We start from the raw sequence: 22,817 nt of genomic DNA on the forward strand, positions 1-22,817 counted from the left end.
TTGCAGTACAGGTATAAGGACATGTGCATATATCTGTTTTCTTTTTGCATGATTGCCTTGAAATGTATCACTTGGTTTATTTTGGACTAAAAGTTTAATTTTTTTTTTTTTTTTTTAATGTGAAATGACTCCTTTGTGATTGTAAGAGACATAGATCAAATAATTTCCTGTGTCTTTCTCTGTCTGGGCTTCAACTTTCAAGATACTTTCCCCTTTTTAATGAGGATGTGAGTATGGATAAAGCTTCTTGGCTGTAGTACTTATATAGAAACGAAACTGGAAATCATTAGCTAAAAGTACTTGAATTATATGAAATATAACAACCCCCAAGACTAGGGATTTTATCTTGAATTGAAATTTATTGATGTTTACCAATGAAGTGTCAATGTTTTTAACCAAAAAGGTTTAGGAAAAAAAATGTTTAAAGAGCAATTTTTAATTAAAAAATTCAATTCCAAATTCTAAGAGATAGTATTTGGATGAATACTAATCATTACCGAGGGTAAATGGGAAAGAGAAAAATAAATGCACTTTCTGCCCGTCCTCTTTAGTTCTGCTAACTGCAGAGCTCCCTGCACACTGCTACTGTTTAACTAATAAAAAATAAATTAATATGAATTTCAAGTCAATGCTTTAATGTATCATACATTGCTTTCAAAGTAGGAAATTATTTGCTCACTAGACTTCATGTATTTCCGCTCAAGTATGCAGTCCTTTTTATTCATATTATAAGGGAACAGAGTGAACTGAATTGCACATGTATTCAAAGAAGCAGTACAAATCTGAACAGGAGCCAGATGATCAATTATTAGGAGGTAGTACTGTATTGTGTTGTTCACCAGGAGTTTCAAGAGAGAAGAGAAAGAAATTGTCAAAGAGAGAAACATCAATGCACTTACAAAAAAGGTAAAAAGAGAGAGGGGAACCAGAATAAATCAGGCTTAGACTTGTATGTTGAGAGCTGGAGCAGAAAGACAGAGCAAATCAAGGTGACAGGAAATAAAATATTGCTCATCAACAGCAACAGGGAGGAGAGAGACATCAAAACATGGAGAATCATGCCAAAAAAAAAGGCAGCTCAGGATAGTGACTATGGAAAAATGTAAGGGAAAGGAGGTTGGGGAATGTTTCAGGTAGTTTGGAAGAAGAGAAAGTCAGACATGTTTTGTTTGAGATGAATGTCATTGAAATGAAACAAAAAGAAGAAAATTAGAGGAAAAAAAAATAACATGAAATAAAATATTACCACTGTCCTCCCCTTAAAATTCTAGTGAGAAAGAGGCAACTGCCCTTCCACTAAGGCTTCCCATAGAAGTGGATGCAATGAAGAGTTAAATTTTGAGAACGGTAAGGTCTGAATCCCACATCATCCTCTGCTTCCTTCCCTCTTCCTCAGATGTAGTTTGGTCCTGACGAGTAGTACAACAGCTTAATTGTGCTTAGGTCTGGATGAAATAGATTATTTTTAGACAGAAATTTTTTAACTTGTTAATTTATAACCACAGTATAGTAGTCTGAAAATTAAAATATTGCTGTTCACATATCCAGTCTGTAACATTTACTGAAGTGTTTGAATATGCTTGAAGCTAAATAAGGTTCAATAATGAGTGTGCTATAAATTCCTTGGGCTGGAGACTACCAGGTTCTTCTGCTGTGGATAACGTATGCAGTGTAAAACACTTTCTACACAAAAACAACTGATCGCTTCTGTTCCTGCAATTCCATCCTCTGTCCTTCTGTACCATTGTACAGTCAGTTCCTGGCAAAGTTATTGTTTTCTACTCAAATGTAGGACCAGCTGTTGGTGGTCATGGTGTGAATGACTCGAGGAATATATGGGATGAGATAATGGCCACACTTGTCCACTGAAAAATGACTGAGAAATGATTGCTTGGCATTGCTTAGTTGCAGCAGAGGATAGAATTTACTGCTGCTGCCCGTGACACACAGCACCTGTACAGTGACATTTTCATTACATATGCTGTAACTTATGGTCCTTTGTTTTCCTTTTCGTGGATTTTGTAACACATGATCAACCCCATTGACAAAAATGTTATTGCCTCTACAGCAAAACAACCCATCTGTAAGAGATCCCATTCAAACCATCTACATTTTGATCCCACCCTAACATCTCAGTTTTATACATTGGCCAAAATCTTTTAGTCCAATTCCTCCTTGTTATTTTATTTATTGCCATTCTTTGGAAGATTAATGCAGCTTCTGCATTGATTATAATTCTCTGTATCAATCTGTCTGTAGTGTGTCTGCAATCCTAGCTCTTCATCACTGTACGTTCTTTATGGATCCCGTTACTTTCACCACTCCTTATCTAACCACTTCATAAAAACCACCTCACACATTTCTAAAGCATAACAAAAGCATTACCATAAACTGTGTTACTTGCTCAATAAACACATCATAGACTCTCCATAGGCTGATCACCTTAATGAATAAAATTATCTGGGGCTGAATTTATCTGCAGCAATCATATCAAAAGACAAACTGTATAGAAAAGCATTGTTCTTCTTTTCCACAAGAGTTTAAGATCCCTCCATCATTTTGTCTTGACTGAAAGCCTGTTTTTTTAAGTTGGTTAGTGCTGAACACCTTTGTAATCAGTAGATTTATTTATGAATATTTAAGAGAAATCCTGAAGGTGTGAAATTTTCATGTATCATATGAAACAATAAAGGATATGTTATGAGTTTAATAAGCAATTTTGGGTCTCTTTTGAGGGTGATGGGAAATGTAATATAGTTTCCCAATTTGGAGAGTAGGCTGAAGATAAAGGCATTTAATAACAGGATTAGGCAGTTTTAGAGATCTGGAAACATCAAGGAGCTCAGGAAAAGCCTTTTGGGCAAGAGCGAGACTCTGGCAAGACCAAACAGTGTTCACACGGATGACACAGAATAGTTTCTAAATCCTTTCGTAGTAATGACTTCTCATGCACATTTCTATATTAATTTCTCATCCGTAGCTGTGTCTAAATCACGTATTTCTTATCAATTTAATTATTCCATCTGAAAAGAGTTACCCTATCTTTCTTTCATTGTTTCTTTGTTCTAAGACTCATTTAACTTAACATCTATTCTTTGGCTGTCTTTTGCTGGCAGTATTTAGAAGAACAATATTTTGAAGCCCCAAGAACAATATTCTGTGATTCACACAAATTTTGTTGTTACCATATTTTCAGGCCTAATTGCACTTTGGATTTTCACTGTGCTCTGGCAAGAAACTGGAGATGCCAGTATTGGAAATGTTCATTTCTCTTCAGCAGCAGCAATGTTCATTTCTCCACAGTTTTGTTACCTAGAAAATTTGCTCTGGGGAAGAATTGTGCAGCTGCAAAGCAATGATCAGAATAGCATAGTAGGTCTTTTTAATCTCTAGTTTTATATTGCTGCCTGCAGTTTAACTTATAGAAGGAGCACTGCTTGAATGCAGGCATATTACATCTATTTTGCCCAAACTTTTTTTCTTTTTAGACTCTCTGACATAACAAATATTAAATTTTCCAAACCACCCAAATGACTAAGGGCAAGATTTTTCTAAAGATACTTCCTGATTTTATGCTCAGCCTTACTAGTCCTACATAATTCAGATCAAGAAATCCCATTTAAAAGTGATATAGACCTTTAGGAGTGTCATATCTCGCTGAAAGTCAATGAAATTTTGAGTCATAATGTCTATTACTTTTTGATATGGAATTTAAGTTATTTCTCAAAAATAATGTTCTTCTCTTTCTGAATTTTCAAAGTCCTGCCTCTTCATACACATACCTTAATGGCATTCCAGAGCTGTAAATCCCACCAAAATTTCTAATTTCTAACCTCCATTTCTCACAGTTGCTGTGAGTTGATCTCCCTTTGAAGTAAAAAGAATCTCATTAAAAGACTGAAGATCCCCACTGAAAGAACATTAGGTTCTTGACTGCCTCATGGGTTACATATCTGTTTTTTGTAGTTCATCAATACGAAAATGCTATTAGTACCTAATACAGTTCACCTTCAGTTTTCCCTGTGACAAAAAAACAATCAAACATATGGGGGATGTGTGTGGCCCTCTGCAGACAGCTTTGCCTGATTGTTTTCACTCTGCTGTCTGTCAGGGACAGCATACAGGCACAAGAGGTGGGTTTTTCTCATAAACTCTAGCACTTTTGTGTGTGTGTGTGTGTGTATACTGCACACGTGCATGCAAAATCTTAATTAAAACTACCCATAACTTTGCTTCAGTAACAGCTAGAAGGAAATTCCTCATCGACATTCCTCTCCATCCACTCTTGCCTTGTTGTCCTCTTGAATACTTCAGCCTATGTTGGTTATTGCACTACCATTTGAGATGCAATGTGCCAGAGGCAGTAGCTGCTAGCGGACTGCCTTGTTTTTCTGGATACCATTTTTCCTTTGATTCATCTTTAAGAGATTTTTCTTAAAATGTGCATAAGAATAAGGTCCTGTGCAAATTTCTCAGGAGATCAATTTGCAAGGCTCTTTGGTAAAAAGACCTATTCTCTAGTGTGTATATTGGTTTGATATGGAAATCCATAAGCCTGCCCTAGATCCACCCACACCTCATACACTGGTGTGCTCTGGGTTCTCTTTGTGAATTCAAGAGTAGAATCTGTACCATTTCTCCTTTACAAAAAATACTTATTTTTCATTTCTGTGAATAAACCGGTTCTTGAGGATCGGAGTCTATTCTGGGTGTAAGTATAAGAATCTGTAAATCTGTTGGATAAAAAGCCTCCTGTGGCTGATGGCAGAGAGCATTAGTAGAAAACTGTAAAAGACTACAAATCCATGTGCTAATTAGAGCTTTACATATCCCTGCTTCCTCTATTATACTGAATGGGAAATAAAATACAAATAAAAAAACACAAGAGTTAGTATTCAAATGAAATATTAACATTCTGTTGAATAAAATATTTTAAAGATATTATTTTCCTCTAGAAATTCTTTTGTTATAGATTTTTGTAGAAAAGTTTGATTTCATGAAAATGGCCTTTTCTGTAGAAACTGCTCTTAGAAAATTAGCTTATAGCACCATAAATATCAGAGATGGCTGTGCTGAATGCACACTGCCTCTCTTAGCTTATGAATTCTGACTCCAGAATCCATGAAAACTTTGGCTTAGTATAAAATTAATTTCCATCTGTAGCTGGCCTGCTTTGTCCAGCAGTTCTTCTCCAGACTGACCATGTGTACAATGAGTCAACACAAACCAAGACAGTAACGTTATTGGTCTTGCTCAAAATAGGGTAGTTGTATCAATGATACAGGAATCAAGGGCTGAACCGAAGAGGAATGTTGTACCACCACCAGGAAAAAGTTCCAAGGGCTCTTGGCTGAACTCTGAACTCCATGAGTACTCTTTCAAGTGACCTAGACATAGGAAGAAGCTCAAAAGGATTTTGAATTGAATCACAAGGTGCAAACCCACAGGAAACCAGATTTCGCTAGCCACACTCCTCATGATCTACTTGCCTTCTGTAAACAAATAGCATTTCCTTTAGAGGAGGTACCCTGCATCTCCAGAATCCTTTCATAGCAACAACATCTGAGAAAATAATATCCTAACCTAAAACTTAATGACTCACAGTGGGAATTGCTTCTGTTGCTGCTGTTGCATAGAGTCTTCTCAAACTGAAAATAATATCTATCCCACATAATGACCAATGAAAATACCGCATATTAATGAAAATATAAATATAAATGTGGGAAACTGACTACTGCGGTCTAATCTGATCCACTGGCAAAAAAAAAATGCAGTATAAAACCAGGGGTCTTGCAGAGCATGTGCATTACAATTTCTCATGGTAACTCCATATATAAAGAGTAGCCAATTATCTATTTGTATCAGTTATCATAAAGGGAAAGACTTAAGTATGGCTTACTGCTAACTTTTTATATTTGGGTCTGTTTTTTGGTGGTTCCTTTGCATTACCTAAAGTTCATGGGCCAAATTCAGCTGTTTTGTAACTTCACTGGAACTGGTGGCACTCTGGCAGCTGAGGTGCAGTTAGCCTTGATCTTATAAAAATAAGTAAAAACTCTAAGTCTTGTCTGATTGCTTTGCAGCCATTGTCACTCTATGTGTGCAGAAATGCCTCCTGTAAGCTTGATCTTTTTCCTTCTGGAGCAGATAGAGTGTCAGTGGATTATATGTAAAACAAAAATTGAAGTGTAATTGCACTGTGGTAAGAGTCTTTTATTTGTTTGCTTATGAAGTGGCTTGTGGACTAGCATGGGACTTTGTTTTTTCATCTGTTACATATTCTCGTCAGAAGTAGGAATATTATTTTGTAAGTAACATAGTAGTGGCTTATTATTTCATAAAGTAAAATAAAGTATAGTATTTTCCCCTGAGTGCAATGTAGTCTGTAGTTCTGGCACATTAGCTGGCATAAACATTTTGATTAAAGCTTATGAATGTATTAATTACACCTGGGAAGTTTCCAAAGCTTATTCAAACCTCAAACTCTTCAAGCTGCAGCCCCCAAATCTGAATTCTTTTTAGCAAATGTAAAAATGGCTATCACAGGGTTGTCTTTTCTTTCTCTAGGATGTTTCTATAAAGACATGAGGTAGCAAGGGTGCAAATTTTTTTACTCATTAGTTTCTGTAAACTCTTTTTCACAAAGTCTTCAAGAGTCTGAAGAATTTTTACTGTCATGTTGTTAAACATTTCCTGGAAGTCTAGAGAACTTTAATTCTGTTTAAAATTTTCTCTGATCTCTTAGGCCTAGCAACATCTACATATACTTTAGCATTTATCAGAATAACATATGGGTATATGACCCCAAATAGGATGATAACACTGGAGCATAGACTGTCTAGCTGAAGGTGTATAAATAAATAGAGCTATCAAAACTAGTAATAGTCCTAATGAGCTGTCTGGAAATGTTGATAAAATTGGTCCATATGATTTCCTTCGCTCTTATTCCCATGGTGGGTTGCATATGGTATAACAGAGGGCACAATTTGACCAGCAAAGCCTATGAAGTTTTTTGGGCATCACTATATTTTTGCAAGTTACACGAACAAGTTCTTACAACAACCTTCAACTGGACTAGGTTGCATGGTGCATTGACGATAAGATAGAAGCAAATGTAACAGAGGATCTCAATTCTAAAATCGCTGGGCGTATGACCCCAAAAAGAAAGGCATATCTTATCTATCAACCGTCTGTGCCTCTGCCAAACAACCCAAGAAGTCTCACCTAAGCGGTGCTTTGCTCATGCATTCATGCACACATGCATTCATTATGACTGACCTGCCCTAGGAAGGTCCATTAAGTGGAACTCATTTCAAGCACAGATGGTCCTGAATAGCTTAATGTCTGCCTGGTGGCCAGAATAAGTGAATTCTTGATGGCCTTAGACTTCTGATCACATACATGCAGCCAAGGAGGAAATGAAAACATGTTTATCATTTTGATAAACAACCTCTCTCATAGCTGCAGGATGCTCCATGTAACTCAGCAGAGTCAAATACTATTAAATTGTCATCACTGTCAAAGAGAAAACGTACAAGTTTTGCTACCTGACTCATAGTTAATGACTTCCACAATGTATAACACAAATCAGTACTGCTGTTTGCCTTTTTTATGTTTGTTTACTGATAAGTTCAGGCTTGGCTAGAATACAGAGGCAAGTTATAATTTCAAAGTACAAAATATGCTTTTATTATTACCTCTCAGCTAGAGATATAAAAAAACGAGATGACTAGAAGACGGCTTTTTGGCTTCTGCCAGGCATGCACTCAGACCTTATAGGTGATTAGATATTTTAAATCACAGCCACCCACAGTAGGCTTATACTTATGATAAAATATTTCACTCTGCGGTGTGTAAACTCAAGGTGGTTTTATAACAGAGACAAAAAATGAACATGATTTCAGGAGTTCAGTGTCATCCAGTTAGAATTAAACCATTTCTAGGAGTAACAAATAGTTGTCCCCGTTTTACAGTAAGAATGATATATAATTTCTACCATTTATTATTTCAAGCCTATGCAGAACAAAGACTTCTGTAAGGCTAGGAAATATGAGCAGAGTTGTAATGCCACAGATGGTTACCATCTTCAACAGCCCAGAATCCTTCTCAGCAGCCAATTCTGTCCCTCTTGCTTTGGTAGGCATCACATTTCCTTCATGCAAAGTTGAGGGCGTCCTGTGAACTGAGTGCTCAGAAGGGATCAGCTGTTCTTCCTATCAAGTCCTGTTAATGTTTGGTGTGAACAGGGTATGAACCATGTTAGGACATTTTCATTCAACTCTGAAGTTTCTCGAAGAAAGAGCAAAGCTATTCCTGATTTGCAAATTCCTATTATATTTCTAATTTTTTTCTGATTTTCTTGGGTCAGGAGGGAATTTTAAAAAATAAGCTATTTTTCTTGCCAGGTGGATAAACCAGCCACTTCATGAAATGTAGCTGTCAACAAAAAATTCAGAAGACACTTACTTTGAGGATTTTAGGGCCCTTTCCTCTCCTTTTATGATCAGTGAGAAATCCCCTATTGACTTGAATGAGTTGGATGAGGCAGTTATTGTAGAAACAAAGCCAGAGGCTACCTTAGCTCAATAGACCATAAACTTCCCCAAAAAAGACATTTCTGTTCTTTGTGACAAGGATTTAAACTTTAGCTGCACTCACAGCCTATCAGGTCAATAATTCACACTTTTTCAGGACTCCCAGCACTGTAACATCTCACCAGGTCTTCCAGTAATCTGGAAGAACCACTGAGAAAAAAAATCACTGGCTCGGGAGCAGAAGTCCTCAGATATGAGTATTACAACATTTCTTGGTGCTCTGCCTGTCCAACTTCTCCCCAACCCCCCAAAACAAGAAGTTGGAAATAAAGAATGAAAATCACAGAATAAAAATGGACTTCACCTATACATCTGAACTTGTTAAATTTTTTTCAGTGGAAACTGAAGACTGATTCCTGTTCCTCTCCCCACTTTAATTTGTTTCCTCATTTGTACAGCTGAAATAGAGATTTAAGTTGAACCTTCCCCCCAGTATGTTATATACATTAATATCTAATATCTATAATATATATTTCTGTGGATAATGTAATTAAGGCTGTGCCTTTTCAATTAGTCTTTTTCCTGGTTTCACTATGTCTATTTGTATTTGTCTGAGTACTTTTATTCTCATTTTTATATATGGATTTTAAAAGTCTAACATATATATGCATGGTTGGTAAAATATATACCAGCAAAATACATTGCATGAAATGCTATTCAACAGTCATTCATAGGCTAACTGTGCTTTAATGGAAAAACCTGATTCCCCTAACAAATTTTCCAGGAAAACAGGGTGTGTAGCATGCATAACTTCCTCCATGTGAGATGGATCTTTTCTTTTGTGTCAGTACTGAGAAGGGTCTTTTTATTATTATTATTATTATTATTATTATTATTATTATTATTATTATTATTATTATTATTATTATTATTATTATTATTATTATTTGCATTACAGTTATACTCCATGCAGATAGAAGTCCTGATTAATGTACTTAACTGTCTACTGGTAAAAAAAAAGAAAGTGTTTTTTCATTGCTTTTATGGTTTCATTTTGCCACCCCTAAACAGCTATACACTTTGAGTTAAATTCTTTATTGCTGCAGCAACTTGAGCTTCCACATAACAATTAAAGGTGTTATAAAGCTCATCCACCACAACCCATTATTTTGAATAGATAACCAAATAAGTAAAACTAGTGCATGTGGTTATTAGTACTCATACAGCAATTTAATAGAGAAAATGAAGCATTTAGCTTATTCACAGATATTTACCACACAGTCTATGTAGTCTAAAATTAGAAATGCTTATTACTGTGTACATTATCTTTATTGTTGAGGTTGCAATCAATAAAATCACAAATCTTTCTTCTCTTAGGGCATGACCATAAGACGAATTAAACCAACGAGAACCTTTTCATTGCTTTCAATATGATTTGGATGAGGGAACAGGGACTTTATCTGAAGAACTACTTCATAGAAAAATACAAGCATTTGGGGCTGATTGTTACAATTCCTCTTACTCATGAGACACTTAAAAGACAGTTTGTCAGATGATGGCTTTTGAACTGTTGGGATCTCTCTTCTGTGGCACCTATTGGCTTTCAAAAAGCTTGTGTCAGCAGGTCAAATGCACTTAATAACTAATACATGAAGCAGTATTTCTCTCCAGATGAGTTAAATATTTGCTGCAGAGTTACGTCTTGTCTCATGCTTGCAAACTCATCAGTGCTTAACCCCATGACCACACAACCTAAGCTCATTTACCTTAATGGGCGTTCACAGGCTTTCATTCACTGACTTACCCTGGGAGGTCAGTGGCTTGAAAATTTAATATTATAAAACATTTCCACACTCTGTGGAGTCCCTGTTCATTAGTCACTGTACCACTCAATATTGCGGGTACACTTTATGGCACATCACCATATGACCTTCACAACGTATAGTCAAGGGAGATTCCTCTCTGCCCACCTACCCCAGCCCTTCACTACAGAAATGTCACATTTGTAGAATCACCAAGTACCAGGACTCTGTTCTGAGCAGGGAGATGCCCTTGGACTCCCAGACATCCTCTAAAACACCTTGTTCACAGCCAGATGTGGATCATCATCTCCAAACTCATTATTCTCCTACCTGGCTGCAGGGTTACTATAGTGTTCAAAAGCTCTCAAAGTTATTTCAAAAAGAGTGAAACCCAGAGAGAGGAATAATGTTTTTTATGCTATAGTAAAAGCAGTGTACAGTTAACATTTCATAGTGGCATAAAGTAATAATGCTTTTCTAGCAAACCTAGCAAGCCTTCTTATACATCCTGCTCTTTAGCAGGCTGTGCACGATGTTTTGTGCTAAGTTTAAACAAATCCTGCCAAATTCATGCCATAATTTCATAAAGTAGCCAAATATCTGTGGGGAACAGACTGGCACTATTAAATACTTGGTGATTATGAGATAAATACAATCTGAACTGAGGAATCAAGAAATTACTTGGGCAATGCATTAGCCCACTGTGGTGTTTCATCTCCTTGCACTGCACTGCTAAGGTGAATGGAAAAAATACACTTGACTCTTCACTTCTGTGCATAGCATATGCTATAAACATCAAGGATTCATAAATCTTAAGCCACCATCTATCTGTCTATCACTCTTTTGTGTTCTCCATGTAATCAAGCTATTACAAATGTTCATAAAGAACAATTAAGGAGAAGAAAAATTATGCCTGGTAATCTTGCACACAATGGGAAAGTTTCCTGCCTTAAAACTGCCTATTCAGTGTGTGGGGTAGCAAAGGGAAGTGCTGTTGGACCGTCCTGTAATTTGCAGAGGCTGATTGTCGCCTGCTAAGGGCTGAGTACTGGCATAAGAATCAAATATTTGGTGAAAAAGTATTTCTAGATGGATTCCCTTAACTCCTGTCCTTTCACAAGAGAATATTTGGGGGAAGAGACTTCCCATGTTACAAGCATAAAATCAACCAACAGTTGTCACACATTCACTACGGTATATTGCCTACATGTCTTCAGGTCCAGACCTTGACAGAGTCATTTTTAGGCTAAAAATTCTGCTGATGTCAGACAAGGTTCTAACATAAGTCAGGAAAGATGTGTCTACTGTAGAGGGACATTTATCTATATTTCCTATTGAAATTGAAGTATAGCAGCACCTGGCTTAGTCAGGAGTACACATAATGGGAGAAATAACATTGTAATCCTACCTGTATAGAAGCCATGCAGAGACACAGACAGGAGCACGCCTGGGTTCTTTAATTAGCCAGTGCTGTTCTTCCTAATCAGTGTCAATATTCTCTTTTTCTTTTTTTCTTTTTTTCTTTTTTCTTTTTCGCCAGAAGGAGGAACGTGTGAAGTTATAGCAGCACACAGATGCTGTAATAAGAATCGAATTGAGGAAAGATCACAAACAGTAAAATGTTCCTGTCTACCTGGGAAAGTGGCTGGGACTACAAGAAACAGACCTTCCTGTGTTGATGGCAAGTAGCTCCTCCTGTATATATGTCTCTGTTTTGTACTATCCAGTAAATATCTTTAAATCTATAGATTATGCATAGGAACTTTGTTGTGTTCTCTATTTAACAAAACAGAAAAATCTATGAGCATACGCGTGTGTTTACACCAACTTACCTCCTGCTGCTTTAGTATATGGTTCTGTGCACATGGGTCACATTAAGATTTACTCAAAAAATGAGAGTATAGGATTCAGTACAGTCACTTAGACAAGTATAACAGCTTCTGTGGCAGGATCAAGACCTTAATAAATAACTGGACAAAATTATTCCTTGCGTCACTTCTCAGGGCCCCCCGGTGCCACATTAGCTTTGAGTCATAAATATTTAAAAGGATAACAGCCATTCATTTTGATTTAATTAGCCATTTGAAAAGTCATTGGCAAAGAAAATAAGTAAATGAATCTTGTAGTCTTGTCCTGTAACAAATATTACCGAAAGCAAGGAAAAAATCTTTGTCTTTTAAAATCACTGGTGCTGTTTCTTGTCACAGGGATTTTTTTGCTGATAGAAAAACACCATGTTATTTGTGTCTGGCTTTCATATTAGGGTGTATTCCTCTCTGGGACTCCCCTGCCACCACTTCAAGGTGAAACCATGCAGCAATCGGGGAGAGAGCTGCAGCTTGGAAGTGCTTAGCAAAATATAAATCGCATAAGAAGACAGGGAGTAAGTGGTACTAATCCCATTAGTTACCCTTCCCAAACAAGCAGCTCCATGTTGCAGAATCCCTCTGTGTACAGATTTGTGAAAGAGAGTATCTTGTAGAAATTCTTCACTATTCTTTATGTTAAATGTCTGGTGCCGTTTTTTTATACCACCCCACAGCCCAAAGGTGCTTCGAAGAGCCAAGGGTTCTGCCCTGGGCTCTCCTCATCCTTCCCATGGCTGGACTTCCAGGGCTGGCAGCATAGCTGCAGGTTTTGGAAGGACCCAGAATTTCCTCTTTGGGTCTGTCGTTTGGCATTCAGCTTCCCCCCACACACACCCCGAGTGAGAGGGGTTTATACAAGCAAACATTGGGAAAAATTATTTCTTCTGGGTACATTTGCTCAATCACATACTGCAAAGGTGCAGGGGTTGGTCCAGTTGCAGGCCAAAGTTAAACAGGAGTATTGGTGAGAGTTGTGGACTGGAGGATTGTGTAGACAAAACTCTGAGGTTTGTATATTCAACACCAAAAAGATGAGCAATTGGGGGTGCTTTGGAAGGATGAGAAGCTCATGTTTTCTCAGCAAGCATTTGTGGTGTGTATGTATCCAGTTGATATATTAAAGATAAAAAGAAGATGTTTTATTATTTCAAAATGCTTTCTAATTTTTAAATTAGGAGGCAATATTTCATAGCTTGTTACACTGGGAATGTAATTCAACTTCTGGACTCTTGACTAAAAACACACTATGAATGCACCTGTGAGTGATTATGCTTTAATCCACATTCTGTCATTCTGTTATTGCTTAATTGCCCTGATAAAAAAAAAGCTTTTCTTTTTGTGTTAAGCACTTTCATGAAACTGTAGGTGAAACCTACAGCTGGTCTTAACCAAAGATCAGCCCTACAAGCTTCGAAGAATTTCATGTTCTTCAGCAGGTCATGAAAAACAGAGGCACCAGATAGAGCAGAGAGACACCATTAATTCAGATCTCATAATTCTGTTCAGAGAAGAGGAGTTCAAAGAATGCTGTGTTAAGAAAAAAAGTCAGGTGCAGGTGTGGACTAGAGCCTAATTGCTCTGTCAGGATTACAATAAAAAGAAATGTTATTGTCTGGAATTTTGAAAGGAGTAAGGATAAAACAATGGCTAATATTAAAGTGCAAAGCTAGTCCCATTGAAATCACTGGTAAGACTCACAGTGACTTCAAAGCCAGGAAATGTGAACTACAAAGGAATGTCTTCCCCTTTCAAGTTTAGTTATTGTACTCAGCCCATAGCTTCTTTTGTAGATGGCTGGTGAATGGTTCAAAAGCCCAATATGCTGCTCATAAAAATTAATAGAAGGGGCGTTTTCTTTGGCCTTTGTTTTATCCCAGACTTTGCTTTGTGACTTTTGACATACTGACCTGTTTTAAGTCAAAACTTTGACCTATTTAGTGGTGCTATTCTTGCTAAGGCGAGCTCCCAAAACTTCCCATGGGAGTTCCATTGACATCAGTACTTTAACTCACACAAAGATTGGGGATTTGCTGCTTCTGTCGTACATGAGAATATTTCCAAAAGTTATCTGCAACTTTTTACCTTCTTTACCTACCATACTGAAAGCATTAGGACCATTTAATCTCACACTGAGCTTTCCACTGTACACAGTTTCATGCCATAATCTGTCACTAAGAAATTTTGCTTGGGTCCGTTAATTAAAAATCCATGGGTGTTCAGGTACAGCAGTATATTCACACCTGAACAGACTGATCACCTCTGAGAGGTGACAAGGAATGGGATATCCCATGTGAGCAGTTTGACTCCCATCTGTGGTTGATTATTGCCTCGAGCCATCGCCACCTGATGCCTATTTGGTAGTGTGTATGAAACAAACTGAACCTCAGTCTTGTCCTGTTTATACCATTATACCAAACTGTGACTTAACGGGACCAGAATCAAGATTTTGGTGTATCAGTCCAATTTCATCAGAAAACACCTCATGAAGACTGATGCTTTGACAGATTGAGTTCATGTTACAGAGGAGAGATTGCATTGGCCTTCACTCCTACCAGTCATTGCTCCAGGACGCAACTGGGCTGCATGGGAGGGACTGAGTGGACAGATAGATTTGTTTTCTGTTTAAGAGAGAATACAATTATACATAGGAGTCAGCTTAACCTTTTTAATAAGTATCAGAGGTGATAAATGATCCTTTTGTCCTCTTTCTGTGAGATCTTATCATGGGTAACACACCATGATAGTACATAGGACTCATGTATTCAGTCATCCTCCTGAATGAGCTGAAATTCGGACTATGTTATTTGTACTATAAAGGGCAGGAAGTTACTGTGTATTCCCAAGCATCACTTCCTGCCAAGTCCACTAAACTTTTTATTTGGGGCCTCATCTTAAAAATGTATAGTGAAGCCAGGCTGTGGCAGCCTCAGAAGTTATATATTATCCCTTGCAAGTCATTCCATAGGCACTGTCCTAAAATCTGCATCAATCACCAATGAATTATGTAGTAGCAACAGTGAGAGCAAAACCAAAGCCAAATCTTGTCATGAGACAGAGATGCCAGCTTCTGTTTCTTTGCCTTTTCTGTTGTACATTTACTTTCATGATTCCCTTCACTACTTCAAGGTCTTCTTTTTTTTTTTTTTTTTTTTTGAAGGATGGTTTCAAATGCTCCTTTCAATTTATCTTGTGTGCCACATGGCAGTAGCACATATCATGGGCATCAGTCTGTTCAGCTCTCTACCATGGCTTTTATTATTTTCTCCATTTGCCCAAATACTTCTCCAAAGCAAGTCCCAAATGAATTTACTTCATTTGTGCCACAGCAGCTTGAGAGGATCCATTTTCCTGGGGAAATCAGTGCCAAGCACGTCCAAAGTCCCCAGCCCTCTGTCCTCAGAGCACAGGGAACCTGCACGGCTTGGAGCATTACTACCTTACTGTGCAGCCATGCTGTGGGACTCGAAATGTGCACTGGCTGTCTGAAGGTGCCACAGAAACTCCTGATCTACAGTCCTGTCTGCACACTTCAGAGACAGCTGGGGCCAGCAAAGGGCTTTAATTTGCAGCTCAGACTAGCGTGCAGACCCCTCTAGCTTCACACTGATGGACCTGCTCTCTCTCATTTTCCTGTTATTGCAGGTATTTTTTGTGTGACATTCAGGCTATTTCTGTAAGGGTTTCTTAGCCGTGTGTCTGAATTTGCACCCTCCCTCTCCACCATGCTTCCAAACAACTTGACTTCCTTGTTTTAGAATCCCATGAATTTTCCTCCTCCTGCAACAGGCTCTGTGCACCTGTGAAGGCACTCAGGTGTCAGCACAAAGAACTGGGATTTGTCCCCTTGCTAGCTGTCACATGGCTAGTACAATTTCTCCTGTGGGTTGAGGTTTTATTCCTTTGTCTTTGTTAAATGATTTCTTCTTTTAGTACTGTGCTTATCTAACAGAGATGTTCCCAGTAATGTCATCCTCTTCTTTATAGCAATGCCTCTTGCATTTTCCTGGTAGGGTCAGTGGGCACATGACATTTGTCTTTCCAGATGTCAATGCCACATCCTTTAGAAAACCTGTTCACTTCTATGAATAAAGATCAGTTGGTGGCTCCAAAATTTCAGTTGTTTTTTCTTAAGTTAATTTTCTGTTATCTCACACAAAACTGAAAGAATCCACTAAAATAAAAAAGAAAAAAATCCTCATATATTTCTCTTTTTTTTGATAGATACTTGACCCTTTTAGAATTTTTCATCATTCCCAGTACATCTTTTAGATTAAGTGGGACCAAGATTTGTTCTGTTGTTCATACATAATGTTGAGGTATTCTTAATCTTGTTCATTACTTCATCAGAGCTTTCTTTTCCTGCCCCATCTTCCTTCTCAGTATGGAACACACTGAGCATAGTGAAATCCTGATGAAAAAATGTGACTTTTAGATACCTTTAAAATTAGTATTTGAATGTTTTCTAGACATATTCAGCATATTCTCAAAATTTTTAAATATTATTGAGGGATTTGCATTCACACTGCCTCCTGAAAAGCCATTTTGCTTTTGCTTTTTTACAACTCAAGACACTTCAAATAAATGGTTGTAGATTGCTCCAGGTTTGGTGGTTCTGTTTATCTTGCCATCAGACAGTGTTTCATAACTTCAAAATAACTTTGTTATTACAGTATCGAATGTAAAGGTTATACCAACACTGTTATATTTGGATCAGGACTGTAATGTCCACCTCTTATTCTTCATTGACCTAATATTCATGCAAAATTAATTGATATCACCTTTCTGAATAGGCTAAGACTTTCTTCTGTGGCGTGAATAAGTTGGCTGTTTGAGCTAGAGAGCAACAATGAGCAGGTAGCAGCAGTGACCTGATTGATACAGCTATGTCTTTATTTTCTGGTTCCTTATGGCTTGTCTCCATATGACTTCCAGTTTTCTTTGGTTGCTTACATTAGCAAAACAGTCTTGTGGCCAATTTATTTTTTTCTTTGTTTTGGCTTGTTCTTTTGGGGCATTTCAAGCAGTTCATTTTAGTACTCAGTATAAAGAACATGAGTGTTTGATTTGACATGGAATTCTCCACCGTTTCTATACTCTAGTTGAAAGCATGTGAAAATTCTCCTAATTGGAAGTTTCCTGTTCCCTGTAAGGATGTACACTTCTACTTTTCACTGCACTTTCCAGTGGCTGTTGATGTTCCTTCCAGGATATTGGTAAACAGGACTGGTCACAAATAGCTAGTGTGAAGGAGGTGGGAATAGAGGCCAAGTGAGCCCATGGCGTTACTGAGTAAATATTAGCAAAAAAGCTAATGATAATATTTTCTCAGTTCTAATACTTCATATGATTGCTATAAAAATGTAATAGGACTACAAGATATTTGTAATTTTAATGGTGTCACTTTTATACGGTGAATAATGTGCTTTGTACCATATAATTTACAGTGGTATTGAACCATTCCGTATAGTCAGTAGGTGGTTATATCCATGTGTTCTTTGAGGCCTTTGAATAATACATAATTTGTTCATCTATACTGAAGTTTACTGTGTTACAGTCAATGATTCTCTCATGCACACATTTTTTTAACGCTTGAATTTTTCTGTTCCATTTTCTTCAGTTTTCTTCCAGTCTTTTTAAAACTCTTTCAGAGGCAATCTCAATATTTCTTGCACAATTATCTGTGAAATTTGTTGGACCACAGAGTATGGAAAAACAGAAAAGCACCTGCACTGGCTTTTGAAATCAGTCCAAAGGGACTTTCAGGTAGGTTGTGCATGTTGCCAGTGCTTTTAGGAAATGAGGTGGTTTTAACACTGCTCAAAAGTAATGAGGAAAAAGCAAGGTGATACTAAAATGGTGTGCGGTATCTCTTCTTCTAAATTATTCCTGTAAGAAAGGTCTCTGCAGAGATCTGAGATGATCTGATTCCATGTTGTCTGCAACACAGGATTTGAAGCATTAACTCTCAGGCAGCAGGACTGGTGTTTTAACTCTGCACTGTCTGCTGTTGTCCCATTTTATGCATCAGGAGAAAGGGAAAAGAAATTAATACAGTGTTTCTTTTTCTCCCAGACTGGCTTTGGATCACATCAAGTTTCAAATCATTCTGTAATATATTAACATGGATGTACATACAGTTTTCTATTAGTTTGAGGATTATCCATCGCTAGCCACCACACAGCCTTGTGAATATACATTATACTTCATCAGGACAGCGTTAAAAAAATAAACACAAGTCTTAACGATCATTGAGAGAACTGTGACTTTTAATGTCTCTCTGGGCTAACACCTCCCAACTCTCCAGTTGTGCTTTTATATGATTGATACTGTACATCCTTATTTTTCCATGTGCAATAGTGGGAGCAGAGAAAGGACAGCATTCATCAACACATGTTCTCTTTGCTGGCGTTTGCCCTTCTTTCTCTCCTTACCCAGGACATACCAGGTATATCACTCCTTGGGCAGACAGTAAGTTCAGCCATGTTGTTGATATGAGATAATTTATTTTATTATTTTAAATTATGGATGTCTACTGTAGAGTGAGCATTCATAATTCAGGAGTGCTGTGTTCCTGCAGTACAGAGGTGTCACAGATCCCCCTGCATGTCCCTCAGCTGGTGCTCAGCCCGTGCATCCTCCATAGCACCCGTGCCACTCCAGCTCGCACTGGCTAAGAGATGGGCACGGGAAATACAGAAACTTCCTGGCTTTCCCTGGACTGAGTGCAGGATTCAAGCTCTGTAGAATCAAATGAAAGACTCTTATTGACTTTGGGTCAAGTCCTTAGTAAATGCTTTGTTAGATATAATCCTGTATCTATCAGGACTTACATCAAGTGAAAACTGTTCACAGTCACAAAGCCAATAGTTTTCTATTTATCTAATGTGTACTTTAGGTGGTATCACCAGAAAGCCTTTTTTTTTCCCACTCTGTGAAAATACTTTCAATCAATTCTTATTTCTTGAAGAAAGGGGGAAAAAATGCTTTTTGAAATCCAAGGAGTCAGCTTCTCATTCCTCTAGCTGTGCTTCGGCCTAGATAAGAAGAGATCTCAGGGCCCCATATTATTAATGCACTGTCTATATGAATAACGAGCAGGGTTGGTGAATTATTCCCCACTCCTGGGAAAATCTATAGCCCTGTCCTGCTGCAGTACCACTGGAACTGAGCAGGAGACTTGTATTTTTTTGATTTTGTGAATTCAGATGACTTCATTTGTAAAGAGGAAAAAAAATGTATCTGTTCCCTACCGACACCTATTTAGTAAGCTCAAAAAAAAATCACAGCGTATCACGTGCATTATTTAAAAAGGAGAAAGAGAGAGAGAGAGAAGCCTAACGGTGTACTGGAATATTTTAAGACTTTATTTTTTGTCCAGAAATATGTCTTCTTGAAATGCCCTTGCAGCCACCCTGAAATTGCAGGCAGATCCTGAGAGGTGCTGACTTCAGGGGGAGCAAAAGCAAAACTGGCAGTGACGACACAGAATAATTCGTTCATTTACTGAGACACATCAGCTCTCGTTACCAGTTTGCCTTCTAATCTGCAGGGCGGAGGCTGAACGGAGCAGAGTGGAGGTATGTGCCTGACCCTGATGATGGTGGGTGAGTTTTGTGTCAGAGCACAGTACCATCTCCTGAGCCCAGACCATCAGTGAGTAACCTGGGGAGAACAGAGAGGCCATGCTTCTCCCTGAACAACTATATGTACAAACAGATCTACATGTGTGTCTATATATGTATATCTGTGCCCATGCTGTAGAGTCATCCTGCCATGGGTGGTACATCACAGCACCCAGTGCTGTTCAGACACATGTGTATGTTGCCAGTGATTAAGGTACACAGAGGGAGGATATTCAAGGGTCAAATTTACAGCCAGCCTGAGCCAAAGTCCGCAGCAAGGGCTGCCGAGTCAGGCACTTCCCCATCTCTCAGCAAGGGCTGTGTTGTTTGTGCCGCATGCAAACATCTGCCAGGCATTAGGGAGAAGTAGACGAATGATCATGTCTTTCTGGTGTGAAGATGGTGCAGCTAATGAGATCGTCTGACTGTGGGTTTATGTGAGTACATCTTCATCTCAGCTATAATTTATCTCCCTACCTATGTCTTATATTTCTTTCTTTTCCAATTGACATTGTGGTTTCCTGCGTAGCAAAGCAACCAGTCTTTTTAATATCAAGCCCATAGAACAGCTGACTAATCCACCTCTGATGAAGTGCAGAGAGCTTACTTAAATCCCAATTTCCACAGGAAAAACATTTTCTTTTTCTACTTAAGAGGAGAAAAAAAGCCATAAGTCATGGCACTATCTTCTTCTGCATGAGGGGTGGTCATTTTTCCAGACTCCAGCTGACAGGTTTCAGTGCTGACACAGAGGGAGCAGAGCCCTCACAGCCAACCAAGGTGCACAAGCAGCAACCTTATGGTGAAATTAGAGAATGGTACAGCTGTGTAGCAGTGTGAAGACACACAGGAACATATAATTACTTCACCTTCATACAGAGGAAAGTAACCTTTCCCTAAAATACTTGCAATAAGCACACTAGAGGCTAAATGGAAAAACAGGAGGAGTTTTCTCCTCTTATGGGTAGCATTAAGTGTTAATCACAGCACTGGCAAGGGCCTGGTAAGGGGTTTTGGAGGCAAGGAGCACGGGCACGGAGGGCAGCCGGTCATGCTGGTGTGTCAGGCATCGAAGGGAAAAAGAAGCACAAGCTAGGTGGGAAAAAGAGAGCCTAGAGAAAATTCCCTTGCAGAGGTGAAGCCACTGGCAGGATGGTTCAGGTAAGCCCTGTGAGTTCAAGTAGCACAAGGACTGGGCATGCTGCCTGGCAAGAATGGAGAACAACCAAGGGGGTAAGGGGTTTTCACAGCTTTTGCGTGTACAGATCTACATCAGCAAGCCCAGAGCATCCCAGAACAAAGGCAGCATCCCTCCTGCAACCTATCTGCAAATCTACAGATGGCAGATGTAGGCGTAAAAAAAGCTTCAGTGATGTTAGGGGAGGCTCCTCTCACAACAAGCCAGTGTCCAGCAGTGTTGAAGGAGAGATTTCCAAATGCCAGGCACTAGATGGAAAAAGCCTGTCCAAGAAGAGATCACAAGGCGGGGGTGAGCAGCAGTGTGTCAGAAAAAAGCTTTACTTGGGGGGTAACCCAGAAGCAGCTCAGAAGAGTAAGCTTTGGATATCTAGGAGGGACTTGTGTGTAGGACACTTGATGTATTCATATTCATCACAGCCACCGCAAGGTATGGAGCCTGCTCTGTATCTGCCCCTGCGTGGCTGCAGCAAGAGAAAGAGCTTTGCTAGCATTTACTACATCTGTCTGGAGTGATGTTGCCAGATGATACAGGATGTGTGGTGTCTCAGGAGTAAAAGGTTTAAATCTTTGCACCATGACTTTAAATAAACACTGGGTTTAACTGTGCCTTGTACAACAAACCACACATGCGCGGTTGAAGTACAACATTCAAAATGCATTCAGAAAGCAGTCTGACACCTGGAGACAGATTTTTAGCTGGTGTAAATGGGCTCTTGAAATCCAAAGAGACCTGCGAGTTTGTGCCAAATGAGGACACGCTTTGTTGAGTTTATGAAAATTAACAGAATGGCGACCAGCTATTATTCTTTGCTCACAGTCTTCAGGGAGTGGGGACCAGCGTTGAGCTAATTGGTGGCCAAGAGGAGCTGAGAGAAACACTAAGGTCAGGTTAGCATCAGTGCTGTATCCCCTTACGCCAAATCTTCACAGTAATTCAGATGGTAATCTGTCTCTGCCAGGAAAGACCGTATTACAAAATGGCTAATTCTGCATAAGCTCATGTCATACATCTTTTCTGCATCGGACACTGTGTTTTCAGTGCACCAGGACTGTGAAATACTGCTTGTCTACAGGTGTCTCTAATATAGCATAGAAAATATGTGATCAGACTACTGCAAAGCATTAAGTCTTCTTTTCTTTTCTTTCAAACCTACCTTCTGTCTAAAAACATGGAGCTAGTTCACAAGGCTTGAATGTGGTTTGTAAGATCAGGATTTGAACACAGAAGTAGTTGATGATTAAGTAAAAATTAAAAATGCTGCTGCAGAGTGTGCTCTCTCTAAATTAAGAGACTAGAACCTGAAGTTATTACACACTGAAATTTTAAAGAGGCAATGACCAAATCTATGTAAGAATACGCATTGTTAATCCTTTTACTGATATAGTGATTAAAAGTAAGAGTCACTAATTTAGCACTAGAATTGTCCATTGTGTTGAACTACATGAAATAATCTGGCAACTGCAACTAGAGGTAGACAAGTCAACAAGTGTTTAACTGATTTCAGAGAATTGATTATCCATAAAATTGATCACAGACACATTTCCAGTTCCTCCTCTCAGAATACAACCAGGTAGCTATAGGACCAAACCCCCCTCAGCACTTTGACAGCCCGTAGTCTGTTTGGGGTGATTTTCATGCATTAACATTTCAGATGTTAATGACTTACATTTAGGAATCAAGTAAGTACATTGCAAGTGAGGCATTTATTTAAAATCTTAGACTTTGTGCTGAGGAACTGTGCTATTCAGCACGTACATAACCGCAGATTTTGGAACAGGTCTCTATACATA

At 38.5% G+C, this 22,817-nt stretch overlaps 1 protein-coding gene across 2 annotated transcripts in view; it reads left to right on the top strand.

Annotated features, from left to right (window-relative positions):
• TAFA1 (TAFA chemokine like family member 1) overlaps positions 1-22,817 on the top strand; it is a 233,831-nt gene that overhangs the window by 172,170 nt on the left and 38,844 nt on the right. Inside the window, exon 3 of one of the 2 annotated variants that reach the window (XM_032985783.2) lies at positions 11,877-12,017. In XM_032985783.2, the coding sequence (XP_032841674.1) occupies positions 11,877-12,017 (141 nt within the window). The remainder of the gene's footprint in view (positions 1-11,876; positions 12,018-22,817) is intronic. The other variant, XM_032985784.2, reaches the window with a different exon arrangement.

This window comes from Tyto alba, unplaced genomic scaffold (assembly GCF_018691265.1).
Source record: "Tyto alba isolate M040663 unplaced genomic scaffold, T.alba_DEE_v4.0 Super-Scaffold_3, whole genome shotgun sequence".
NCBI classification, from domain to species: Eukaryota; Metazoa; Chordata; class Aves; order Strigiformes; family Tytonidae; genus Tyto; species Tyto alba.